The following is a 22417-nucleotide window of genomic DNA, read 5'->3' on the forward strand; positions in this document are numbered from 1 at the left end:
AGGGTAATAACGCCATCAAAATGCGCTAACTGAACCTTGACATTCCCTTTGATATTCCCACATGCAGAACAAACAATAGCTATAGCTGATTTCTTTTGGCTTTGTGGGGGCCGACGGTTAAGAGCCACTCTGCCCAAAGAATGGATGGGAATATGTACTAGAGTCCGTATGCTTCAGGAAATCTCCATGACAAGCTGGGATGCAACTCGGGTAGTTCAAGAGAACAAAAAGGGCAGTCGTCGGCCAAAGAGGGCGTATCAGGCAGATCCCAAGGTGTATATAGACTCAATCGGGCAGCCAAGGGGCATACCAACCAAATACAAGGCCAGGGATGAGGTTAAGTCAGGCTTTGAGTCCATATTAGTTTGGATATCATCCAATAAAAATGTGAGTGGATTAACTATATTTACTATAATCAGCAGAGGTTCATTAATTACACTACCGATGCATTGTCGGCATTAGGCGAGTAGTTGGATGCCACAAGTAAAATGACATGGCAGAATAGACAGGCATTTTCTCCTAGCAGAAAAAGGGGGTAATATTTGGGGACCAGTGTTGCACGTTTATTCCTAACAACACTGCACCTGAGGGAACTTTCACTGAAGCAATGAATAAACTGAAGAACTTAAGACAGGAGGTTTCTGAGAATGCAGGTAAAGATGCACATGCTTGGGATTGGTTTGAGTCTATGTTTGGACAATGGGGGTCATGGCTTACAAAGCTGGGAATAATTCTAGGGATTGTTATACTGGTTGTTGGACTACTGTTTTGTTGTGTGGTGCCTATACTGAAATCCTTTCTGGTCAAAGCCACTGTTAAGCAAATGTCACTCGTGACTGGGACAATTGTGGACTATGATCCGTGTAAGGGCAATGAACATTCAAAAAGACATTTTGATCTTATGCCCTCTAAGCCAGAGTGGATGTCTGATCAGCTGCAACAGGATGGAACAGATTCCAGTTCCTCCTGTGAGGACAAAGAAGAAGTTTGATGAGCCATGCCCTGGGTGTAAGTACTAGCTTGACCTCTCCCCAAGGGCGGCCCCCTGCGATACGCAAAGTATCTAGGTCGAAGACAGACACTGCTAAGACGTCCCCTGAACAAGGGTGTGCTGGATTTTTTTATTTTTTGCCTTTTCCATTGTTCTATTTTTGAATTTTTACATTTTCTATTACAATATACTCAAGTGTGATTAAGAGACAGAGTGATCACTGTCTGATTTATCACTGTAATCAAACTGAGAAAATTGTTTTGTATTCATGTTTATTAGTCTATACTTGTATAAGCTATATGTGCTTAATCAACTTTGTACTCTACATAACCGTGACAACCACGGGCAAGTGCTGAACCAAATGCATGCTCACGCTTACAAACACTGTCTTGATTTTTGTGGTTAGGGAAAGGGAGACAGAATCTTTTACTCCATTCTAGCCAATGGGAGAGGAGATGTTTGTTTCTGGTCTCCAGAGAGAGTTGTTTCAGGATTTGGTCATTGGTAGATGGCTGACATGATCATACATTGATCACTAGTTAGTGTACATGAAGGGACTGGATTGTGAGATTACTCTCTCACACTAGGTCGGACTTAGTAAGTCCCAGAGGGGGGGGGGAATATATAGAAAATATCAATGAAGTGTATTCAATATGTATAACCAACATTTAGAATTATTACTGAATCATAATCGAATAATCAATATTGGTTAAAAAGCAGAATCTATATGTATAATCAATAGTTAGAAGCATAATCTAAATCCATAGAACAATGTTTGATCAAGTGACATTCTGAATGTGTACTGAGTTGAATGAACTCTGTGTTTTAGTGTACAATAATTGTTCTTCTGTATTAGCTGGCACCTTTCTGCACAGCAATAAATTGGCAGTAGATATTCGCATGTGTAAGTAAATAACCTTGAGGCCAGATACCAATTAGGGAGTTAGGAGAGGGCCTCTGGAAAGGAGGTAGATATCAGCGGGGACAACCGATAGAGACAGACAGATGCTCATTGAGGCCTAAGAAGGGAGTCAGGGTCAGGACACACAAACCTGTGTGAAACCTTGTCCTTGTGAAACCTTTTCAAGAAAAACAACTAACTGCACATGCTCCACAAATTTAAGATAACACACAGACATGAATATTTAATTGTGGCAAAAAAGATTGGTCTGTTTTAATGAGGAAAGGCAAAACCCCACCTACAAAGACTACGCTGTGGAGAAAGGTATATAAAATGCTGTGTGTGCTTGCATAATTCGGACTATCTGCAGATTGTCACACTTTATTGGTTTTCAATAAAGTTTATTTACTTTTTGACATCTGCTCAACTCTCTGAAGTTTTTGACTTAGGCTAAAAAGGTTGATTTTCCCACGACATAATAAATACATATGTGTAGATAGATAGCTAGATATGAAAAGGCAGTATTGGTTGCCAGATTGTTTGCTTCTGATCCGGCTCAGTCCAACTCTCTTTCTCTGTCACTAAATCACAGCTTCTGTAATGATTTACTTGAATCTGGCAACCCATGTCTGGAGCGGTGATGGGAAAGTTTCTGCTTCACCGTTGATGTCTTTTCTTATTAGCACACATTTCTCAACATTTAGACCAAAACTAAGCTAAAGGTATGTGTTTTTAGCTCGTGGATTTGGTAGTTATCATGTTCATCAAAAATTAGACGATGTTTGAATGCTGACATTTGTGTAAATCAGTAATATATGTACTTGATTGACTCCCTTCCCCCCGCCTCGTTTGATTTAATCCAGGTTTTTGTTTTTTTAGTAATGTTAGACTGTGTTTATAATTTGAGAGAAAGCTAGCAAATCCTCTGGCTAGATTTCGGTATTTAAATTCCACCCTTGCTAAATTGTTAACTTTAATAAGTTTGGTTAGTTTTATATATTTTTTTTTATTAGGAAAAAATATAATTAACTGGCGAGGCTAATTCACATGAATCCAAATCGCGTACTACTACTATTGTACTACATAGTACTTATGTCAGAATTACATGCATACATAATGGAGGCGCACTACAGAGTACGGTAGTACACTCGTGTGCTATTCTGGACGTAGCCCTAGCAACTGCCCGTGAGTCACGTGACCATTAGCTATCCTTTAAAGTTTAAAGGGTTAGCATGCTCGTTATGAGAAGTCATTTCCCCCGTTTTCAGTAGCTTCTACTACATTCTTTCTTTCCTTCCTTCTTGCAGTGTCTTTTCATATCATTTTTCAGAAATATGGATAATCCCGTTTGGGAGAATTCGAATTATGAAATATTAGCGGAAATTGGCGAGGGTGCCTACGGAAAAGTGTACAAAGCGAGGGAGACCTGTGAGAAACAGCGCCTCGTAGCGGTCAAGAGGCTCAACATCGGCGCAGACCCGGACGCAGGCATCCCTCAGTTCATGATCCGCGAGGTGGCGCTGTTGCGAAAAATAGGCTATTTCAACCACCCAAATGTAGTGAAGTAAGTCAAGAAATTTCTAGTTAAGAAAATCTTTTCATTTACAATTAATGACCACAAGAGGGCGCACGGTGTCAAGTTTGTATGTACATGGTTGCCAGATTGGGGTTAATAATGCACTACAAGTATAATAATGGTTTGGGTGGATGCCATTTTATCCTTGGAAATCTTTTCCATTAAAAAAAAGTCTTAACTTATCATCTCAGGCAACTATGGAAGCCCTAAGAATCCATGCATTATTTTTTTTTCCTTTCTTGTTTTCTTGACATAATAAAATAGTTGCTTCCTCGCGATATCGACAAAACAAAGTTTTCCCATGATCGCGACTTAATTCTTCATGTGTACTCGACATAACAGCATGTTGTTTTTATTATTCTGGAAATCCTGAAAGACCTTGAAACAATGTCGAGCTTGTGTATAAATGAATAGGAGAGCCACCTTTTTTTTTTCTACAGACACATTCACGCTCAATTTCCTCCTTCACGGTGTAATTAACACTTCACCAACCAACAATGCTAAAAAATCTGTAATCCCTGCTATATTTACCAAATTGCTCTGAAGGGGTGACTCTGAGCAACTGCAAAGCATACAGGCAGCAAAACCCTAGCACAGTCCCGCAGCATCACGGATGAAGGAATCCGTTTTTACTTTGATCAGGGACTCACTCAAGCTGAAACAGCTCTATGTCTGTCAGTGAGTGACGACTTCCACGTTAGTGTCTGACGCTTGAGAAGGGCACACCCCTCTATCTTAATCAACTTTTGTTATGTCAAGATCACTAAAAATCAACTTTTGTTATGTCGAGATCACTAGAAATCAACTTTTCTTATGTCGAGATCACTAGATATGTCGAGATCACTAGAAGTCAACTTTTCTTATGTTGAGATCACTAGAAATCAACTTTTCTTATGTCGAGACCACTAGAAAACAACTTTTCTTATGTCGATATCATGAGAAAATTAAGTCAAGATCATGAGAAAACAAGAAAGGAAAAAAAACCAACAAACTTCATGGCCTCTTAGGGCTTCCATAGGCAACAACCTCATTTTTACAAACTTTGGCTGCGTTTTGCTTCTAAGCCAGTTTTATGTTGTGCGATTTCAGCAGGTTTTTTTATTCAGTTAATTTCAATAAACTCTTCTATTTTCTATTTCTGTGCAATTAAATGTTCTCCGTGTCACATTAAACGATGAAGATCCCCTAACGATAGACCTCTGATTGAAGACATTCACTATGTTCCACTTACATCATCAATCCACGTAGTCTGGTTTGGATTTGTATAAACATCTTTCAAAGTGAGCTTGAGGTAATAAGGATATTTTTCTATCTATAAGCAAGTTTTATTACGTTTCGCCAGTGCCAATAAGCTGTACTTAGTGTTAGTTTGGACATCATTTTACGCCGTTCCTCTTATTGGAGGCTTTTAGATGAGCATCATAGCATTGGTCTCTGAGATTTTAGTCAGAATTTCTGACATAACTTTGTTGTCAGCTGTCTTTCATCCCATCAGTGCTAAATCAGCCACCCATCCATGCACGGGTTATGACAACATTAAGGATATTCAAATAATTTACTTCAAATTGAATTCATAATTGATTAACTCATTATTATTTTGTATTTTTGCGTAACAGGGTTGTATTTTCCGTGTCACCTCACCAATAAATATCACAATATAACTGAAAATAAACATTTTTAAAAAGTGCAAGAACTTTAATTTTCTTCTTTCTCTGGAAAGGATCTCCAGGAAATTCACATGATGTAGTTGATGTTGAAAATGTGAATTGTGTAATAATCCGAATAGCAGTTGTATACGTATAACTGTAGCATTTACTGTAGCTGATAAAACTCCTATTAGACATTATCTTTCTGAAGGTTGTTGGACGTGTCAGCTGGTCTGAGGAAACCAGGCTTGGACCTGACACTGGTGTTTGAGTACATCGATCAGGATCTGTCCTCTTTCCTCAGTACCGCTCCTGAGGACGGTCTGGGCACAGACAAAATAAAGGTGAGAGAACCTCCTTCAGTGATGTGTTAATCTTTTATTTGTCAGTAGAGTCATGTGTGTGTGCACGTGTGTGCCTTCATTTCATCCCTCATTCCGAGAAAAAGAAATAGCTTGGAGGCTATTATAAAGCTAAAAGGATTGTTGTTGTTTTTTTTTAAAGAATTAATTAATTTATTTGTTTTTCTTAGTTTTATCCTAAGGGTACGCAATCTGAATGGACCGAGAGCTCTGATATCAACCCTCATGTATTATCTCCGAGCCTGCTCTTTTTCTCTTGTCCTTTTTGTACGTTAGGACGTGATGCGGCAGCTGCTGAAGGGCCTCGATTTCCTCCACACTAACACCGTCATGCACCGTGACCTGAAGCCCTGTAACGTGTTGCTGAGCAGCCGCGGGGAGGTGAAGATCGCAGACTTCGGCTTGGCGAGGATCTACACTAACTGTATCGCCCTGACACCCTGCGTGCGTACATCCTGTGTCCTTCAACAGTATTACAGTGTACAGTAGTGAACCTCCACACTATAATAGTTGTGTTTACGTGTGTGTAGGTAGTGACTCTGTGGTACAGGGCTCCTGAGGTGTTGCTCCATTCTAACTACATGTCTTCTGTGGATATCTGGAGCGCTGGCTGCATCTTTGCGGAGCTCTTCCTGCTAAAGTGGGTGCACACAGTGACACAGTGACACAGCGCCCCTTGTTGTGTTCTTCTTGCATTGATGCGCTCTTCCTTTTTTTTGTTGCACAGACCTTTGTTCCAGGGATATACAGAGGTCCAGCAGCTTCAGAAGATCTTTGAGTCAGTACAGATTTTACTTTCATCCAGTCATTGAATTGAGGTTAAAATTTAGCACAATTAAAAATATATATATTTTTTCTTTTTAATCTTGTCTTTGTGCCACACCATGTATATTGAAAGGGTGATTGGGTTGCCCGGTAAAGAGGACTGGCCTAAAGAAAGTCCCATCCACTATAATCCAGCCTGGGCTAGACGAGACGTCACCACACAGCTGCTGCCGAGCCTGAATGCAGAGGAGAACAACCTGCTCAATGTGAGTGTTCCTCATAGCCCTATCTAATACCCCTTGTATCAATTCTATTTTTATTAACAATGCATATAATGTACTACTTGAGTAAATGATAGGGGCAGCATGGTGGCACAGTGGGTTGCGTAGCTGTCTTGCAGCTCCAGGGTCTCCGGTTCGATCTTAAGCCAGAATTATTGTCTGTGTTATTTATTATTGAATTATTATCTCCAAGAAAACATTTCAGACTCTAAGTTGCCCCTGAATGAGTGTGCGAATGTGTGTGTGCATGGTGACCTGAGATACACTGACGTCTCATTCAAGACTCCAGGTCTGCCACCAGCCTGACCATCGAAGATGAATGAATGAATGAATGACAAAATGTTGGAAAGTGTTGGAAAATGTGTCGACCTTCATTTGTGTCACAGAGTTACTAAGATTCATGATTTCTTTATTCTCTCCTCCATGCAGCAATGTCTGGCCTTCAATCCAGCCCAGCGCATCTCTGCTTATAGAGCTTTAGCCCACCCTTTCTTGGCTGGTCCTTAATCTTAAAACACAATATAATAGAAGCTGAGGGACATGGCATGAAGAAACATTCAAATGAAGGGGTTCAATGGAGGCAAGTAGATTCGACTTGGGCTCCTTCCACCCACATACCCAAGAAATCAAGTAAGGAATAACACACTTGGAGGTGTGCTGTTATAGGAAAGTAATCAACAACAAGGTGGTGTGATACGGACGTCCAGTGGAGTTATTGTTACCACCCTGAAGTTGATTGGTTTTGTATAATGACATGTTCCAAAGTGTTTTATTCCTATTATACTGCAACAATTTGTCAATAATTGTATATTTTCTTAATTTATTAACGAACAACACATCATACTTTTTGACCTGTCATCTGCCATACAAGTAAATTGGTACTATAGAAATAATACCATATTAGAAGTAACTAGAATACAAACTCTGCACTGGGCGCTATTTTCAGAGCTGCTTAAATAGAAATGTACTCAACACCTTCTGACCAATCAGAATCACGCTCAACACTGTGGTATATACGAAGTTAAAACAGGAGGTGTTTAAAGTACAGGTGTAGAAGCAACAGTCTGTTGTATGTTATTATGTGAGGAGATAAAAAGGTACATTTGGCTAAATACAACAAGGGATTTTTAAGCAGCAAAGCAGGGACATAGACTTTTGATGAAACTTGAAAAGTCCTTGGTGAATTTTCTTTTGTTCCAGCACTCTAAATGTCTTTATAGGACTGTGGAACAAACATGTTTGTTTACTTTCACACTTTTCCAAGGTGTGTTATCTGATGATGAAATGATTTCTAGCTACAGTCAGCATTACAATACAGTAGCATTATTTCTTCATATTTCACTCCGAGATCTGGTAGTACAGGATTTCCACACAGATTAAATATGCAAATTAAATTATTGACACTTTACTCAAAGCTGCCATGTAATGATAATGCTTGTCTTATGGCATTTGAAGCTTGCATTCTTTAAGGTTGCTTACTGTACGCAGTAAGGACTGAAAAGGAAAATTAAGCAGATTTGTATTTGTTTTGTCTTATCAAAAGCTCAGGTCATGCTTGCTCAGCTGAAGTGTTTCCACTGAACTGAACTGTAAACAACTTCAGGTCTCATATTAACTGTCAAAGAGAGCAACTTTAAGGATGAAATTGATTGTTAGTTGAACAGTACAGTTCGGTTGTTGTTTTTTTTTTATTTTATGTGTTTCCCTGAGATGTCTTCTTTCTAATCTTTGCTGGATTTGACACTGAACTGTTACAGCCACTTCTGAAAAACAACAGCCCCTGTTTATGGTTTTACGGGCTGCCTAGGATTTCAGTACCTGTGTCTTTCTGGATGTCTAAAGTGCCTCTGTTGTTAGATTGTTTTTTTTCCCCCAAAGCAATTAAAATGTTTAAAGGATTTTCAGAGTACTGTATTTGTTGCCTCTCTGTGCATTGTGTGATGTTTTATACATTGTCTTTCAATGCACCAGAAAAAAATTAGATGTGTAAGAAAGTTTAATCCCATATACAGTTTAATGAGATGTGTAAGTGAGTTTAATCCCATGGATCCCTATATACAGTAAGTCTTTTTGTCCTTTTGTCAGTCTTTAGCAGGAAACCCAGGGCCCATATGTCTATAGATATGTACAATATGTCTATTTGTTCAAAATATTTTGGTCATAAACTTCACGAATAGTGTGCATGCATGACATGCATTGCCTAGAGCACAGGTTCCCAACCCTGGTCCTGAAGTACCCTCTGTCCTCCAGATTTTAATGTTTTCCCTGCTCTAATACACCCACTTCAACTCAGACAGGGATGTTAATTAACTTATTATCTGAATTAGGTGTGTTGGGAGCAGGGGAAACACTAAAATGTGCAGGACAGGGGGTAATTCAGGACCAGGGTTGGGATCCTCTGGCATAGGGAATGAAATAAAGTTTCTGCATCCAAATTCTAATGGTTTCCACTGCAAATACCATTACAAACCATTAATTGTTAACCATTAAAACCATAACCAAATACTTTCCATTAGACAGTAGGACATATGCATATACATAAGGATGTAGGTCCTTAGTGGTATCCACTAGAGATAAAACGCTGTAGAAAGCCACCAGTAGAAAGCAACAAATTACCAGTAGAGACCCACAGTGACCATTACAGTTTCCATTAAAACCAATACAATTCCAATTATAACCATTAAAACCATTACAAGTTCTATGAGGGTTTCTATTGTTTATTCTTCAGGATAGGGCCTCAAATATCCAACAGGGAGCCATTTGGGCCTCATGTGTTCATATGACCTGAGCATTTTCACACATTTTCACACAATATAGAGTTAGGCATCAAATAAATTTACATTCAAACTCACAACACGTATAAATAACACTTATAAAAGTCTGGTTTGTCCAAACACTAGACAATTATTCAAACAAACGAATGCCTGAACATTGGACAGGCTAAATAGTGGCACCTGACTGGTTGTTATGGAGACAACGCCAACATTGAAGTTAGACTTCACTTCAGATAAACATAAATGTTTTTAAAGTATATTAAATTAAAACAAACGTGTGTTTAATGTTATTTTACCGTGACTTTGTATGTTAAAAAAAAAGTAAAAAAAAAACAACACGGCGAGTTAAACGGTTTTCATGTCACGTGACCAGGCATTATCGCCTCAGGTAGGTTTCAGTGAAACGGTTGGTTGCTATAAAAAAGGATAAAAGAAATGTGCTTAGGAATTACCTGGGAAATGTTCGATTTATTGTCTCTATAAGATAAAATAGGCTTCTTTAAGATAACATCTCAAGGATATACTCTGATATATTAGATACAGCTGTAAAAAAAAGGATAGCCCCAAAACAGCGTTAGCTGTGTGAATTAGCCTATAGTTTAGTCATAAATACTACATCATACAACATTATAACTGTCTTTATGAAAGAAATTTGACTACATAACTTTAAAATAAGTTTTTATTTAGGACTATTCTCAGTGTGTTTGTCTCCTGGAAACCACCGGGTGGTGTGTGAGTTTACACCCGCAGCGTTTCACATGCCTGTGTCTGCAGGTCTATCTGTCACCACATCAGTTGATGATCTGGTGAGTAAATAAACCGTGAACTCATCAAACCAGCTCATAAAATGTTTGGTAGTGTTTGCTGCTCTTATTTCCCCGCAACCCTGACCTCTTCGGATTGAAAAGCCGCAAACCCACAGCCACATAGAGGTATTTTTATCACCTCCCTCTCACACACTCGTGTATATTTAACACAGCCTAAAAGGGCTTTTTCTCCGCCTCTAAACGAGGTTTCATGCGCATGCGCAAATGCCGCATGGCTCTACTGGCACAGATGAGCTGAGCTGACCCGTCTGAAGAGCGTGTAAGTACTTCTCCGGCGATTGAAATAACAACAACAATAATAATAACAATGATAATAAAATAAACACGTAAGCCTGTGTGAGACAGATGTTTTGATAATGAATTGTTAAATGATCCAGTTCTCTCCAACTATCCAGAGAAAACCTTTTGGAATTTCACGCATATGACTTTTGTCACAAAAAATACCAGTGTTTCCTCGACTTTACATGATGTCTCTTACTAGACACGAAATGCTCGTGATAATATTCAGCTTGCATGGATAACACTAGCTGCAATAGAAACCGGGTCGCGAGGAGTTTTTATTTATTTATTTATTTGTTGCGGTGCGCGCACCTGTTGCTAAAGCGCGCGCCCGTGGAGTTTCAGCTCATAATTCACCCGTCAGCACAATGCAATGCTGTGGACACACACACACACACACACAGAGAGTGTGTGATGTGCATTTTTGAAATAATATATATATATATATATATATATATATATATATATATATATATATATATATATATGTGTGTGTGTGTGTGTGTGTGTGTGTGTGTGTGTGTTTATGTATGTCATACTGTCCTGCTACAGGTTTCTCTTGGTTCTTGGTGGGATTATAATGGCTATGTTACAAGTATAAGTAGTTCGAAGTGTTTGGGGTAGGGTTACAGAGCATCATGAAAGGTTTTGGGGATGCAGAATCTGTGGTTGAATCCTCATGTCCACGGATTGCCACTCATCCTAGGCTTTCTCTCTGGATATATTTCCTGCTGTAGAGGTTCACACTAACCTGAACCTAATATACCTACTACAGTCCACTTCTCAGGGCATTTCTCTGTAAATTGGATTGTGATACCTTCACCCCTGCCCTGTGGAGGTTGTTGGTGATGTCACTGACTCTTGTTTTTAAGTTTTTCTTCACAGCTCTCACAATGTTTGCCATCACCTGCTGTTGTTTTCTTTGGCCGACCTGTTCCATGTCTTCTCCCGTAGACAGCTCTCTGGTCTCGACTTCTGGTTGGTTTATCCTTTTTAACAACAAATGCAGCCTTCACAGTCGAAACCCAGGGCTCAAACCACGAGTAGACATTCGGAGGTATTAATTGTTTAAACAATCAGGGCACACCTGGGCAACAACTCTCAGTCACGTGTTCCAAGTATTTTGTCCGAGACGAGCCATAAGAAGAAATATTTACGTATAAGTTCATAAATGAGGAAAGTCAAAATATTTCAAAAGAGAGATTAACCAGTATTTCAAACATCTCAAACGTGGAAATGGGTCAGATTGAGCCATAACGTAATAGGCAGGTTAACACATCTAGATGTAAGGGAAACGAAAGCTGAAATACTTCTCTATCGTCTTATATTCATCTTTTCATCTCAAACCCAAATGTCTTCAGTGTATAGCAGAAACGAACGAATTGACCTTGCCGTTCCAATACTTTCAGAGGGGACTATAGGTATGTTGGAATGTCTACAGTATGATGAATTTTTAGGAAAACAGTTGAACACTTGGACAGAGCAGGAAGTGTTTTTACACAGCGAGTGCTGGGGAGATTTACATTTGCATAGAGCTCTGTTAAAAGTGTGTGTTTCTTAAAGGAGGTTATATTTCAGTCATTTGTTTAAGTTCTGGTTAAATAGAAGAGCTGGGAAAGGAAGTTTGGCGGTGGAGCTACCTGCCATGACTTAGCAGATTTTTCCGAATTGCAGTTTGTGTCCAAAAAGCAATTTAATCTTGTCCTGCTCGTGGACTTTTAATCATTATTGTGCACATTTCTGGTAACTTTATTCAGAATCTCACTTCTGTGTATGTGCACTTAATGTTTAATGCGTCCAATGGGAAAACATACTTTATCACAACTTGGTGAGCTTTTTTGATTTTATTTTATTTATTTATTTTTTTTGTTGGAGCAGCATGTAGTCACTAGAATTTTCCCAACATCATGTCTTTAAATGTTAGGGGTTTCATGATTTTTGCTGGCAGGTTACTAAACTGCCTTTTTATGTAATGTAATGTAATGTAAAGTAATTTTTGCATCCAAAAATAAATTGTTCTAATCCTAGAGGAAGATCTAGTGTCTTTTATTGCCAAGGGATTTAGGGCTGATCTTAGCCTGCAAAATAGACCCTTGTGAAATAAGCAAAGGCTCAAAACAAAGGTCTGACCCTTTCAGTATAAAGAACCAATAACCTTGTTGGTTAAGACATGATCAGAAACCTCCTATGTGATTCTTACTGATGTGTGCACTTTGCTCTGTTAGTTTAGGGGAATTTCGCACGTGAAGTAGCCGGAGCAACCTGAAAAGTGTTTTCCTGTAATTTAAGCCAAAGTGTTGTTTATTGTCAGATTTTTACATCCATTTCAAATCCATATTTGAGACGTCTGTGGTATGGTTCACTCGTTCAAGTAGCGCATCGCCATAACGGCTGCCAAGTGGACAGACTTTACTAGAAGGACGTTGCTAGTGTAGTGGGCCTGACTCCTGGATATTGCCAGCAAATGCTCAGAACAAATCTGTGTATTGGCACATCATGTGAAGGCATAAAATCCCGATAATCATTTTGGGATTGACTTTAAATCTTTCCCAAAGGGAGCCAATAGTTCAGGAGCTGACTGTGTCTACTACTGAATAAGAGGGAAGTGAACATGAAACTGTTTATGTAAAGCTCCAAAAACCGCAGTGATGTGTGATTAGCAACATAGCCATATGCTTACTGCTGGTTAACTATAGGGCATTGTGCCCAGTGGACATTAGGCGTGTGTGTGTGGCACTGTGTGTGTGTGTGTGTGGCACTGTGTGTGTGTGTGTGTGTGTGTGTGGCACTGTGTGTGTGTGTGTGTGGCACTGTGTGTGTGTGTGTGTGTGTGGCACTGTGTGTGTGTGTGGCACTGTGTGTGTGTGTGGCACTGTGTGTGTGTGTGTGTGGGGCGCTGTGTGTGTGTGTGGGGCGCTGTGTGTGTGTGTGGGGCGCTGTGTGTGTGTGTGGGGCGCAGCGTGTGTGTTTGGCGCAGCGTGTGTGTGTGTGGGGCGCTGCGTGTGTGTGGCGTTGTGTGTGTGTGTGTGGGGCGCTGCGTGTGTGTGTGTGTGTGTGGGGCGCTGCGTGTGTGTGGGGCGCTGCGTGTGTGTGTGTGGGGCGCTGCGTGTGTGTGTGTGTGGCGCTGCGTGTGTGTGTGTGTGTGTGGCGCTGCGTGTGTGTATGTGGCGCTGCGTGTGTGTGGCGCTGCGTGTGTGTGTGGGGTGCTGCGTGTGTGTGTGTGTGTGGGGCGCAGCGTGTGTGTTTGGCGCACCGTGTGTGTGTGTGGGGCGCTGCGTGTGTGTGGCGTTGTGTGTGTGTGTGTGTGTGGGGCGCTGCGTGTGTGTGTGTGGGGCGCTGCGTGTGTGTGTGGGGCGCTGCGTGTGTGTGTGTGGCGCTGCGTGTGTGTGTGTGTGGCGCTGCGTGTGTGTGTGTGTGGCGCTGCGTGCGTGTGTGTGTGTGGCGCTGCGTGTGTGTGTGTGGCGCTGCGTGTGTGTGTGTGTGTGTGTGGCGCTGCGTGTGTGTGTGTGTGTGTGGCGCTGCGTGTGTGTGTGTGTGTGTGGCGCTGCGTGTGTGTGTGGGGTGCTGTGTGTGTGGAGCTGTGTGTGGAGCTGTGTGTGGGGCGTGGTGTGCACGTGTGTGTGTGTGTGTGTGTGTGTGTGTGTGTGTGTGTGCGCTTGCCCATGTCTATATATGATATATTTCCTGGGTTAGTGAGGTGAGTTTAACTGATCCCAGACATAAACCTGGGGCAATAACTCTGCTAAAACATTGAAAGGTTCTCTGTAGAACTCTACAGCAGAGAGGTTTAATATCAGAAACATTAACAGTAGAACGCTTTCTCAAAGCTAAGAACCATTAATTATCTAATGAACCCTTAAAGAATCATTGAAGAACCCATTTTTTCCCTCCTAAGAGTATATCTTGAGGTCTTCAAAGTAGCGTCCTCCATCACACTCCTCACACTGCTCAGTGTCTCTCACACTCGCTTTCTCCACCTCTCTGCCCTTAACACTGTACACGAATATACCACGAGATGTGCAGTTATAGGAAGTGAATCATCACGTCCCAGGTGGGAATATAACTCTGCTTTCTGTCGAGCCACGTCACACCACCCCACTGTTGATCATTTTCCTCGAACAGCATGTCCCAAAGTGTTTTATTCTGCTTATACCTTATCGGTTCTGACTGTAACAAAACGCTGACACTGGAGAGTACACTTCTGCTTTTCTCTGCTAAATAACATGTCTTTAATCCGTTTAATATTATTAGAGATGCACCGATGTAAAGGCTACTTTTTCCCGCTATGGACCATCGGCCGATAGTTGAAAAACATCCGATGATCAGGGCGGGTTATAGCCTGTCAATCAAAAGAGGGCGGGAAAACACATGGATTTCGTGCTGTGTGTAAAGAAGATATCTCTTGTGTGCAATCTCTGTAATCTCTGCACTGATAAAACTTATACACCGGACGCTGCAGCAGTGAAGTGGGAGTTTTGGCGTCGAGTCTATTTTTTTTTTTGCCGCGCTGCTCGAGCTGAATTAAAGCACCAGTACACCGTTGAAAGATTAAAATGAAGATGAGTTGACAAAAAAGTATATGTTGCACAGAGAAATATATTTGTAGAGTAGTATATTTCATATCCAGTTAATGTTAATATATAAAAGTTGATATTATATATTAGCAGTTTGCTGTTCAGTGATGAAGTAGAAATGCTTGTGTTTGTGGAGAGTGAATGTGAGACTAACAGGAGGTTTTTTACAATTCAGTCAATGTTAATATGAATTAATAACATTCAATAAGTTAATAATCTTACTTTAATCTTCAGAATTGAGTTCATGTGTTCATGTTAATTAGAGTAATGTGTGTTCTGTTTATGAGACCAGTTACTGTGAAACAACTTGCTGAAATTGAGAGTATAGAGTTTTTATTTGCATTTCTTTCGGAATTGTGGAATTAATTATTATTCATTTATAAGAAGGTATAAAAGGCAGAACTATCTGTATCGGTTATCGGTATCGGCTGATATCACTCTGAATAATTGGTTATCAGTATCGGCTGAGAAATTGAGTATCGGTGCGTCTCTATTAAGCTTAGATTACGCGGAGCGTCCGCCATACAAATAACTCTGAATTTAGTATAAAAGCTAAAACGTATCAGAATGAGCACATTTTAATCTAAAACTGTGATTTGAATTACAGCTTGCGCTATTGTCTAGGCTGCTGCTATAAAAAAAAATGAATCCGCACCTTCTGACCAATCAGATTTTAAGAATTCACCAGCACTGTGGTTTAACTATAACTATGATATTACACACAACTCCACTGGAGCCTGGTTTTTTTTTTTTTTTTTTTTTTTTTTAAATCTCTCATCAAAGGGGTTAATCAAGCGATGGAGCCGGTTTTACTTTCAGGGTGCCAAAAGTTCTCTAGGCTTTGGAAAAACCCGCTGTTCCTGTCCGTAAGTGCCCCCAGCTCAGTGCTTTATTGTCAGATGGAGCGTATTGTGCTTTGACTCTGAGCTTGGAAAGGCTGGAATGCTGACGTTAACAGTTTAGGTGTTTGGGGAATGCCAAAGTCTTGTGCTTCCACACCCACAGTTAAACACGCATCTCTCTCTCGCTCACACACACACAACACACAACACACACACGTGCACACAAAGCAAATCTTTTGTGATATACTGATTGAAAGATATATTAGGTTAATATTAACAGATATGCATTCAATACTCATTGTGTTTTGACTCAATCTCCGAGACATCCGTCTTCACCGTGCTCGGCCCTTGGAGCCGTCTGTCTGATAAGGTCATGGTGTCATTATTTATTCACTTTTCCTGGAGATCAGCTTTGTTTGTGTCTTGGTTGTGGCCTGGAGACCAGGTAGCCATGGGTAACTATCTCTGTGTGTGTGTGTGTGTGTCCAGTTTTGTGTGTGTGTGCAGAGCCTGTGAGCTGAATATATCTCTGTCTACTTCAGTCCTGTTTTAGGCAGCATCGGGTCGTTAAATCAGTTTTAATATGACTAACGGATACTAAAATAGCCTTTGTGAAATTGCTCTTCCCTTGAGCTCAGCCTTTGCGCTGCCCAGATGCTTTTAGGACATTGTGGATTCACACACACACTTAAATCCTGCTGGTCTGTACAGCTGTGGTATTAGAAACATTCCGTTATTAGATCTTCATTTTTGATCAACAAAGTTTCAGCCTCTCGTTGATTGACCGCAATATTTTTCCGGAAATTTTCTGTGTTGGTTTTATTTTTGTAGAAAATAATAATAATAATAATAATTATTATTATTATTAAATGAACGTTTCATCAAACTCTTTATTTTTACTGTTTGCAACACTAATATTTTGTTGTTAGTTCGTTAGTAGAACTCTTTATCATGATCCAAATTGTGTATCATAGAAATACCAGGTATTGCGATATGATATTTTTGTCATAGCGCCCAATCCTAATTTTGATGATAAATAATGATATTTGGTATTTTAGATTTCACAGGTGGGCCTTCGTTAACAAAATTAACAAAAAAAAAAGATTACTAGAGAACATGTGTTAAATAGTCCCAAATAATTTTTGTGTCAAACTTTTGCCTTTTATAACAGCCTCTAACATTTCTTCTCGGTTTTTTTTTTAAGAACATTTTTAGTTAATATACTGTGCAAAAGTCTTAGGTGGCTTATTTTTATATATATATATATATATATATATATATATATATATATATATATATATATATATATATATATATATATATATATATGTATGTGTATATATATATATATATATATATATATATATATATATATATATATATATATATGTGTATATATATATATATGTATATATGTATATGTGTGTGTGTGTGTGTATATGTAAGCCACCTAAGACTTATGCACAGTACAAAATACAAAACAAGGTTTTTCCTCGAAACAGAGATTGTAAGGGGTGCTATTTATTAGTAAATGTTCCAGCTTAAATACACTGATCTGTATTTGTTACACTGTCATATTAAAGTTTGATGGATTCTGGATTTCTTAATTCACTGTACAATAAGAATGTTGCAGACATATTAATTGAGTTCCCTTTCAAAGGGAACTTGGACGTTGCGTTTAGCATAACAGTATGGGGGCGCCCTTGCGCATGTGACCGGTATCTGAAGCTTGTGTAAAGTCATGCCTCTACTTATAGGCCTGCCATGATCAGGTGACGTGGCAATTAAGCACGTCGCATGATATATATATGGCACCTGTGAACCATGCCACTAGCCTTATCTTCAGCGAGACTGCATGTCTGTTGTTTGTGTGACAAAAAGATGCTTCATTTCTACTCTATATTTTCTCAAAATCTCTAAGCTTTTCTATCCCTTTTTAAAAAGAAAAGAAAAGAGAGGGAAAGAATGAGCGAGAAAGAATTCAGAAAGTGTGTTACGCCTTGCTCCCGTTTCATCATGGGAGGAGACTGACACGCTTTCTGTGTGAAGTGTTTGGGTGTGGAGCATGCGACGGCAGCCCTCGAGGGGTCTATCTGTCAGCATTGTGAACATTTCATGATCAGGCAGCTCCGCTCGCGTCTCACTCTCTTCTCGTCCGAAGGGAGTTGGGTTTCAGAGCCTCACGGTCCTGGAGATCTCGTTTGGATTTGGAAGTGGAGCCAGAGACGAGTGCTGCTCTATCTCTTGCTCTGTCTTCCGGGTCTGGCTCTCCGCCTGACTTTGGAGCTCGCGTCGCGACTCCTCCTTCGCCTATGGAAAGCCAGAACACCCTCGCTGACTCCGGGGAGTCAGTAGAGGGTGCCATTGCACCAAAAACCGAGAGCAGCTCACAAGCATATAAAGAGCTGCTTGAGGTGATTACTAGGGCAGTTGAAAAGTTGAATATAGACTGGCCCGGGGAAGAAGTGGCTCGTAGCAGGCTGGATGAGCACTTCCTCGCCAGTGAAAATAAATATAAATCTCCCTCACACTGCAGAAAACTCCCCTTTTTCCCCAGAAGTGCATGATGAGATATCCATACACTAGCCGTGTTTATATCCCCGCGACGTCTGATTACTCAGCCATCATGGGGAGTGAACAGCACAGCTATTTAGCGATGCCGAAGGTGGAGGAGGCGTTTGCGAGCCACCTCTCTCCATCAACGGCAGGTAATTTAGGGAGGCCAACTTTACCTTCCAAGCCATGTAAGGCCACCTTGGTGTTTGTGGGCAAAGCCTATGCGGCAGCTGGTCTTGCTTGTGGGTCACTGCATACAATGGCAGTGTTGCAGGCCTACCAAGCAGACCTGCTGAGTGAACTTGATACTGGGGGGGGGGAATTGGGCCCGAGGCAGTGGCAGAGCTGTGCCACGCCACAGATTTATCTCTCCGGGCAACCAAACAAATGACCCGTCATATTGGCCATTCAATGGGTAGCTTGGTTATGGCAGAGAGGCACCTATGGCTCAACATCTCAGGGATGGGGGACAAGGATAAGGTTTCTTTGCTGGACGCCCCTGTTAAACCTTCCGGCCTGTTTCGCGGTGCGGTTAATGCCATCGCCGACGGTGGTGTTCAGCCAGTTCCTTCCCTGTCGTGTCGAGTTCGCCCGGGCATCCATGAGTGGAGCCCGGGCTAGCGCTAGTGCAAGGGAGGCACAGAAGGCGAGTGTGGCGGCCCGCCTCCCCCCGCAGAGATCCAGGGGGACTGGGCGGCCACAGCTGCAGCCTGCTTACAGGCCTGATCTAAGAATGATCATAAAAGCGAAGCAGGCAAAGAAGGAAAGGTCCTGATGGGCCACGGAGGGACGTATCAGGGGACATGAGGTTGTTAGGGCAGATAGCCCCCAGTGCTACTGTAGGGCCTGCCCTAGCCAAGGCCATCCCATGTTTTCAGCCTTCTTTGGTCAGCGAGCTGTCACAGGGCAATGGAAATCTGATGCTTTCCCTCCAACAGAATGTGGAATAGTCACTGAAAGACCATCTGGCAGCGTGGAAACTATTGCCAAATGTGTCTCCATGGGTTCTGTCTACCATATAAAAGGGTTACAGGGTCCAGTTCAGAGCTCGACCCCCCCACCCCCCCCCCCCGGTTCAGAGGTGTGCTCACCACAGTTGTCAGCACAGAGCAGAGCCCAGTGTTCGCGCAGGAAGTAAGTTCCCTTTTGGACAAAGGGGCCATACAACATGTACCCCATTCCCTAAGGGAGGGAGGCTTTTACAACTGTTATTTCCTGGTCCGCAAAAAAGATGAGAGTATGTGGCCAATTTTAGATCTGCGTCATCTGAACTGTACTCTTCGGACATACAGGTTCATGATGCTGACGCTCAAACTTATCGTGCCACAGATTCAGTTCGAGGATTGGTTTGTGACGATAGATCGGAAAGATACATATTTCCACTTTGGAATATCGCCCAGTCACAGGAAGTTCCTGAGGTTTGCGTTTGGAGACAACGGATATCAATTTCGGGTTCTTCCCTTCGGGCTAGCTTTAACCCCTCACACCTTCACAAAGTGCATGGATGCTGCTCTGGCTCCCTTGCAACTCCAGGGCATCTGTGTACTAAACTACCTGGATGACTGGTTAATTCTAGTACGATCCAGGGAACTGGCGTTCAACATCGAGATGTTGTTATCGCCCACATGAGGAGCTTGGGGCTCAGGCTGAACCTCAAGAAAAGTATGCATTCTCCAGTCCAGAGGACAACTTTTCTAGGATGAGGGCATTTCTATCCCCAACACGCGTAGGATCGATCCTATCAACTTTGAGCAAGATAAAGCTGGGTCTGGCCATCCCCTCCAGTCTCTACGAGAGACTGTTGGGCCTTATGGCAGCAGCAGCCAACGTCATACCGTTGGGCTTATTGCACATGAGACCGTTTCAGTGGTGGCTGAAAAGTCAGGGAACTAACCCTTCTCTGGGCAGAGGGAAAGTTCTTGTCAGTGAGTGCAATGTACATTCCAGGCAGCCTGAATGTGGGGGCAGACATTCTGTCGAGGCAGGGGCTGAGGCCCGGGGGTTGGAGGCTCCATCCACAAGTGGTGGAGTCCATATAGCGGAGGTTCGGACAAGCGGAAGTGGATGTGTTTGCCTCCGAGGAGACAACACACTGCCTGCTGTGCTTTGCCCTCACTCCTCCCGCACCATTGGGGCTGGACGCCATGGTGCACATGTGGCCGAGGTCACGTCTATATGCTTTTCCCCCGATCGCTCTGATCCCACAAGTTCTAGCGAGAGTTCACCAGGACCGTCTACGTCTGCTGCTAGTAGCACCTTATTGGCCAGCTCGGATATGGTTCTCGGAGATAATTTCCCTGCTCGACAGTACTCCTTGGGAGATTCCCATCCGCAGGGATCTACTGTCTCAAGCCGGAGGGCTGATTTATCACCCTCGGCCAGAACTATGGAAACTGTGTGTCTGGCCCCTGAGGGGCACCAGTTCATAGATTCTGGTCTCACAAATGAGGTTGTAGAGACCATGTTAAATGCAGGAGCACCATCCACAAGGAAATTGTATGCGCTCAAGTGGCGGCTTTTTATCTTGTGGTGTGAGGAACGTCAGCTAGACCCAGTGAACTGCGCAATAGCTACAGTCCTGGAGTTCTTACAAGAACATTTCTCAGCAGGGTTGGCTCCTTCTACAGTCAGGGTTTACGTGGCCGCTGTTTTGGTCAGCCACGCCCCTGTTGATGGAGCCTCTGTGGGGCAACATCCTCTAACTTCGAGGTTCATGCATGGTGTCCAGGCGGCTTAGGCCCATCTGCAGGCCGCGCATACCTTCCTGGGACCTTTCTGTGGTCTTGGAAGGTCTTTCAGGAGCCCCATTTGAGCCCTTAGTCAGCCTCTGAGAAGCTTCTGACTCTAAAGGTAGCTCTTCTGCTGGCCCTGACATCTCTCAAGCGAGTGGGAGATCTACAAGCTCTCTCTGTTGCCCCTTCCTGCCTTGACTTTGCCCCTGGATTAGCCAAGGCCTTCCTGTATCCTAGGCCGGATTATATTCCTATGGTGCCTACATTGGCTGCCCACCCTGTGGTGTTGTAGGCTTTCTGTCTTCCTCCGTTCCTCTCACCGGAAAAAGAGAGAATGCACCTGCTGTGTCCAGTAAGGGCTCTCTGTACTTATGTCCACCGCTCCGGCCAGTGGCGTAAGTCGGAGCAACTGCTGGTCTGCTTTGACGGCGACAGTAGAGGCGATGCTGTGTCAAAGCAGCGCATATCTAGTTCGATAGTGGAAGCAATCTCTATTGCTTATGAGGTGCATGGTCTCGCTATGCCTCGGGGCATAAGGGCTCATTCCACTAGGGCGATCGCCTCCTTGAAGGCTTTGTCAAAAGGGGTATCCTTACAGGATGTGTGTGCTGCTGCAGGGTGGTCTACGCCACAAACATTCATTCGTTATCATAGCCTGGATATTCATTCCATCCTGGGCTTGAGTGTCTTGCAGTGACCCTCGGCTTGGGTCTTTTTGAACAGGCTGTACCCTCGGTATGACTGAGTGGGTATTCTCGTTCCCATACTGTTATGCTAAATGCAACGTCGAGGTTCCCTTTGAAAGGGAACGTCTGGGTTACGCATGTAACCCTGTTCCCTGAGAAGGGAACGAGACGTTGCGTAGCTTTGTCATACCAGGGCAGGCCTGTGAATTGCGTCTTCGCTTCAGATAATAGAGGCTGGCGGTGTGGTTCACAGGTGCCATATATATATATATACATCATGCGACGCACTTAATTGCCACGTCACCTGATCATGGCAGGCCTATAAGTAGAGGCATGATTTTACACAAGCTTCAGATACCGGTCACGCGCTAGGGCGCTCTCATACTGTTATGCTAAAGGTAACGTCTCGTTCCCTTCTCAGGGAACAGGGTTACATGCGTAACCCAGACGTTTTTGCACAGAGAGCCCACTGCTTTTTTTTATGGGAACTAAGTTTGAAAAAAATTCATTCTGTATTTAAATGTACAGCTACGGTCATACGTTTACGTACACCTTGCAGAATCTGCAGAACGTTCATTTAAAAATAATTATATTCAAAAAGGTTTTTATTTAGTCCTACCCTGAA

At 42.2% G+C, this 22417-nt stretch overlaps 2 protein-coding genes across 8 annotated transcripts in view; both read left to right on the forward strand.

Moving 5' to 3' along the window:
* The first annotated feature begins 2436 nt into the window (after positions 1 to 2436).
* On the forward strand, positions 2437 to 9211 carry cdk21 (cyclin-dependent kinase 21). The gene is made up of 7 exons (XM_053616131.1): positions 2437 to 3456; positions 5326 to 5458; positions 5753 to 5920; positions 6007 to 6116; positions 6204 to 6254; positions 6375 to 6507; positions 6952 to 9211. Exons 1-7 carry the CDS (start codon positions 3227 to 3229, stop codon positions 7027 to 7029), a joined length of 903 nt encoding a protein of 300 aa, XP_053472106.1. The 5' UTR covers positions 2437 to 3226; the 3' UTR covers positions 7030 to 9211.
* Positions 9212 to 9568: 357 nt separating this feature from the next.
* Positions 9569 to 22417, forward strand: part of svilc (supervillin c) — a 41306-nt gene continuing 28457 nt past the window's right edge. For 4 of the 7 annotated variants that reach the window (XM_053616165.1, XM_053616140.1, XM_053616182.1 and 1 more), the window contains exon 1: positions 10211 to 10382. The gene's annotated coding sequence lies outside the window, so the exon portion shown is untranslated. Of the gene's footprint in view, positions 10103 to 10210; positions 10383 to 16251; positions 16274 to 22417 lie in introns of those variants that run through there. The other 3 variants (XM_053616150.1, XM_053616189.1, XM_053616157.1) reach the window with 3 other exon arrangements.

The sequence above is a fragment of the Ictalurus furcatus genome, chromosome 2, assembly GCF_023375685.1.
Source record: "Ictalurus furcatus strain D&B chromosome 2, Billie_1.0, whole genome shotgun sequence".
Classification (NCBI taxonomy): Eukaryota; Metazoa; Chordata; class Actinopteri; order Siluriformes; family Ictaluridae; genus Ictalurus; species Ictalurus furcatus.

Coding starts and splice junctions, on each gene's coding strand:
- cdk21 (XM_053616131.1), top strand. CDS start 3,227: ATGGATAATCCCGTTTGGGAGAATTCGAATTATGAAATATTAGCGGAA. Junction 3,457..5,325: donor AACCACCCAAATGTAGTGAA/GTAAGTCAAGAA, acceptor ATCTTTCTGAAG/GTTGTTGGACGTGTCAGCTG. Junction 5,921..6,006: donor GTATCGCCCTGACACCCTGC/GTGCGTACATCC, acceptor ACGTGTGTGTAG/GTAGTGACTCTGTGGTACAG.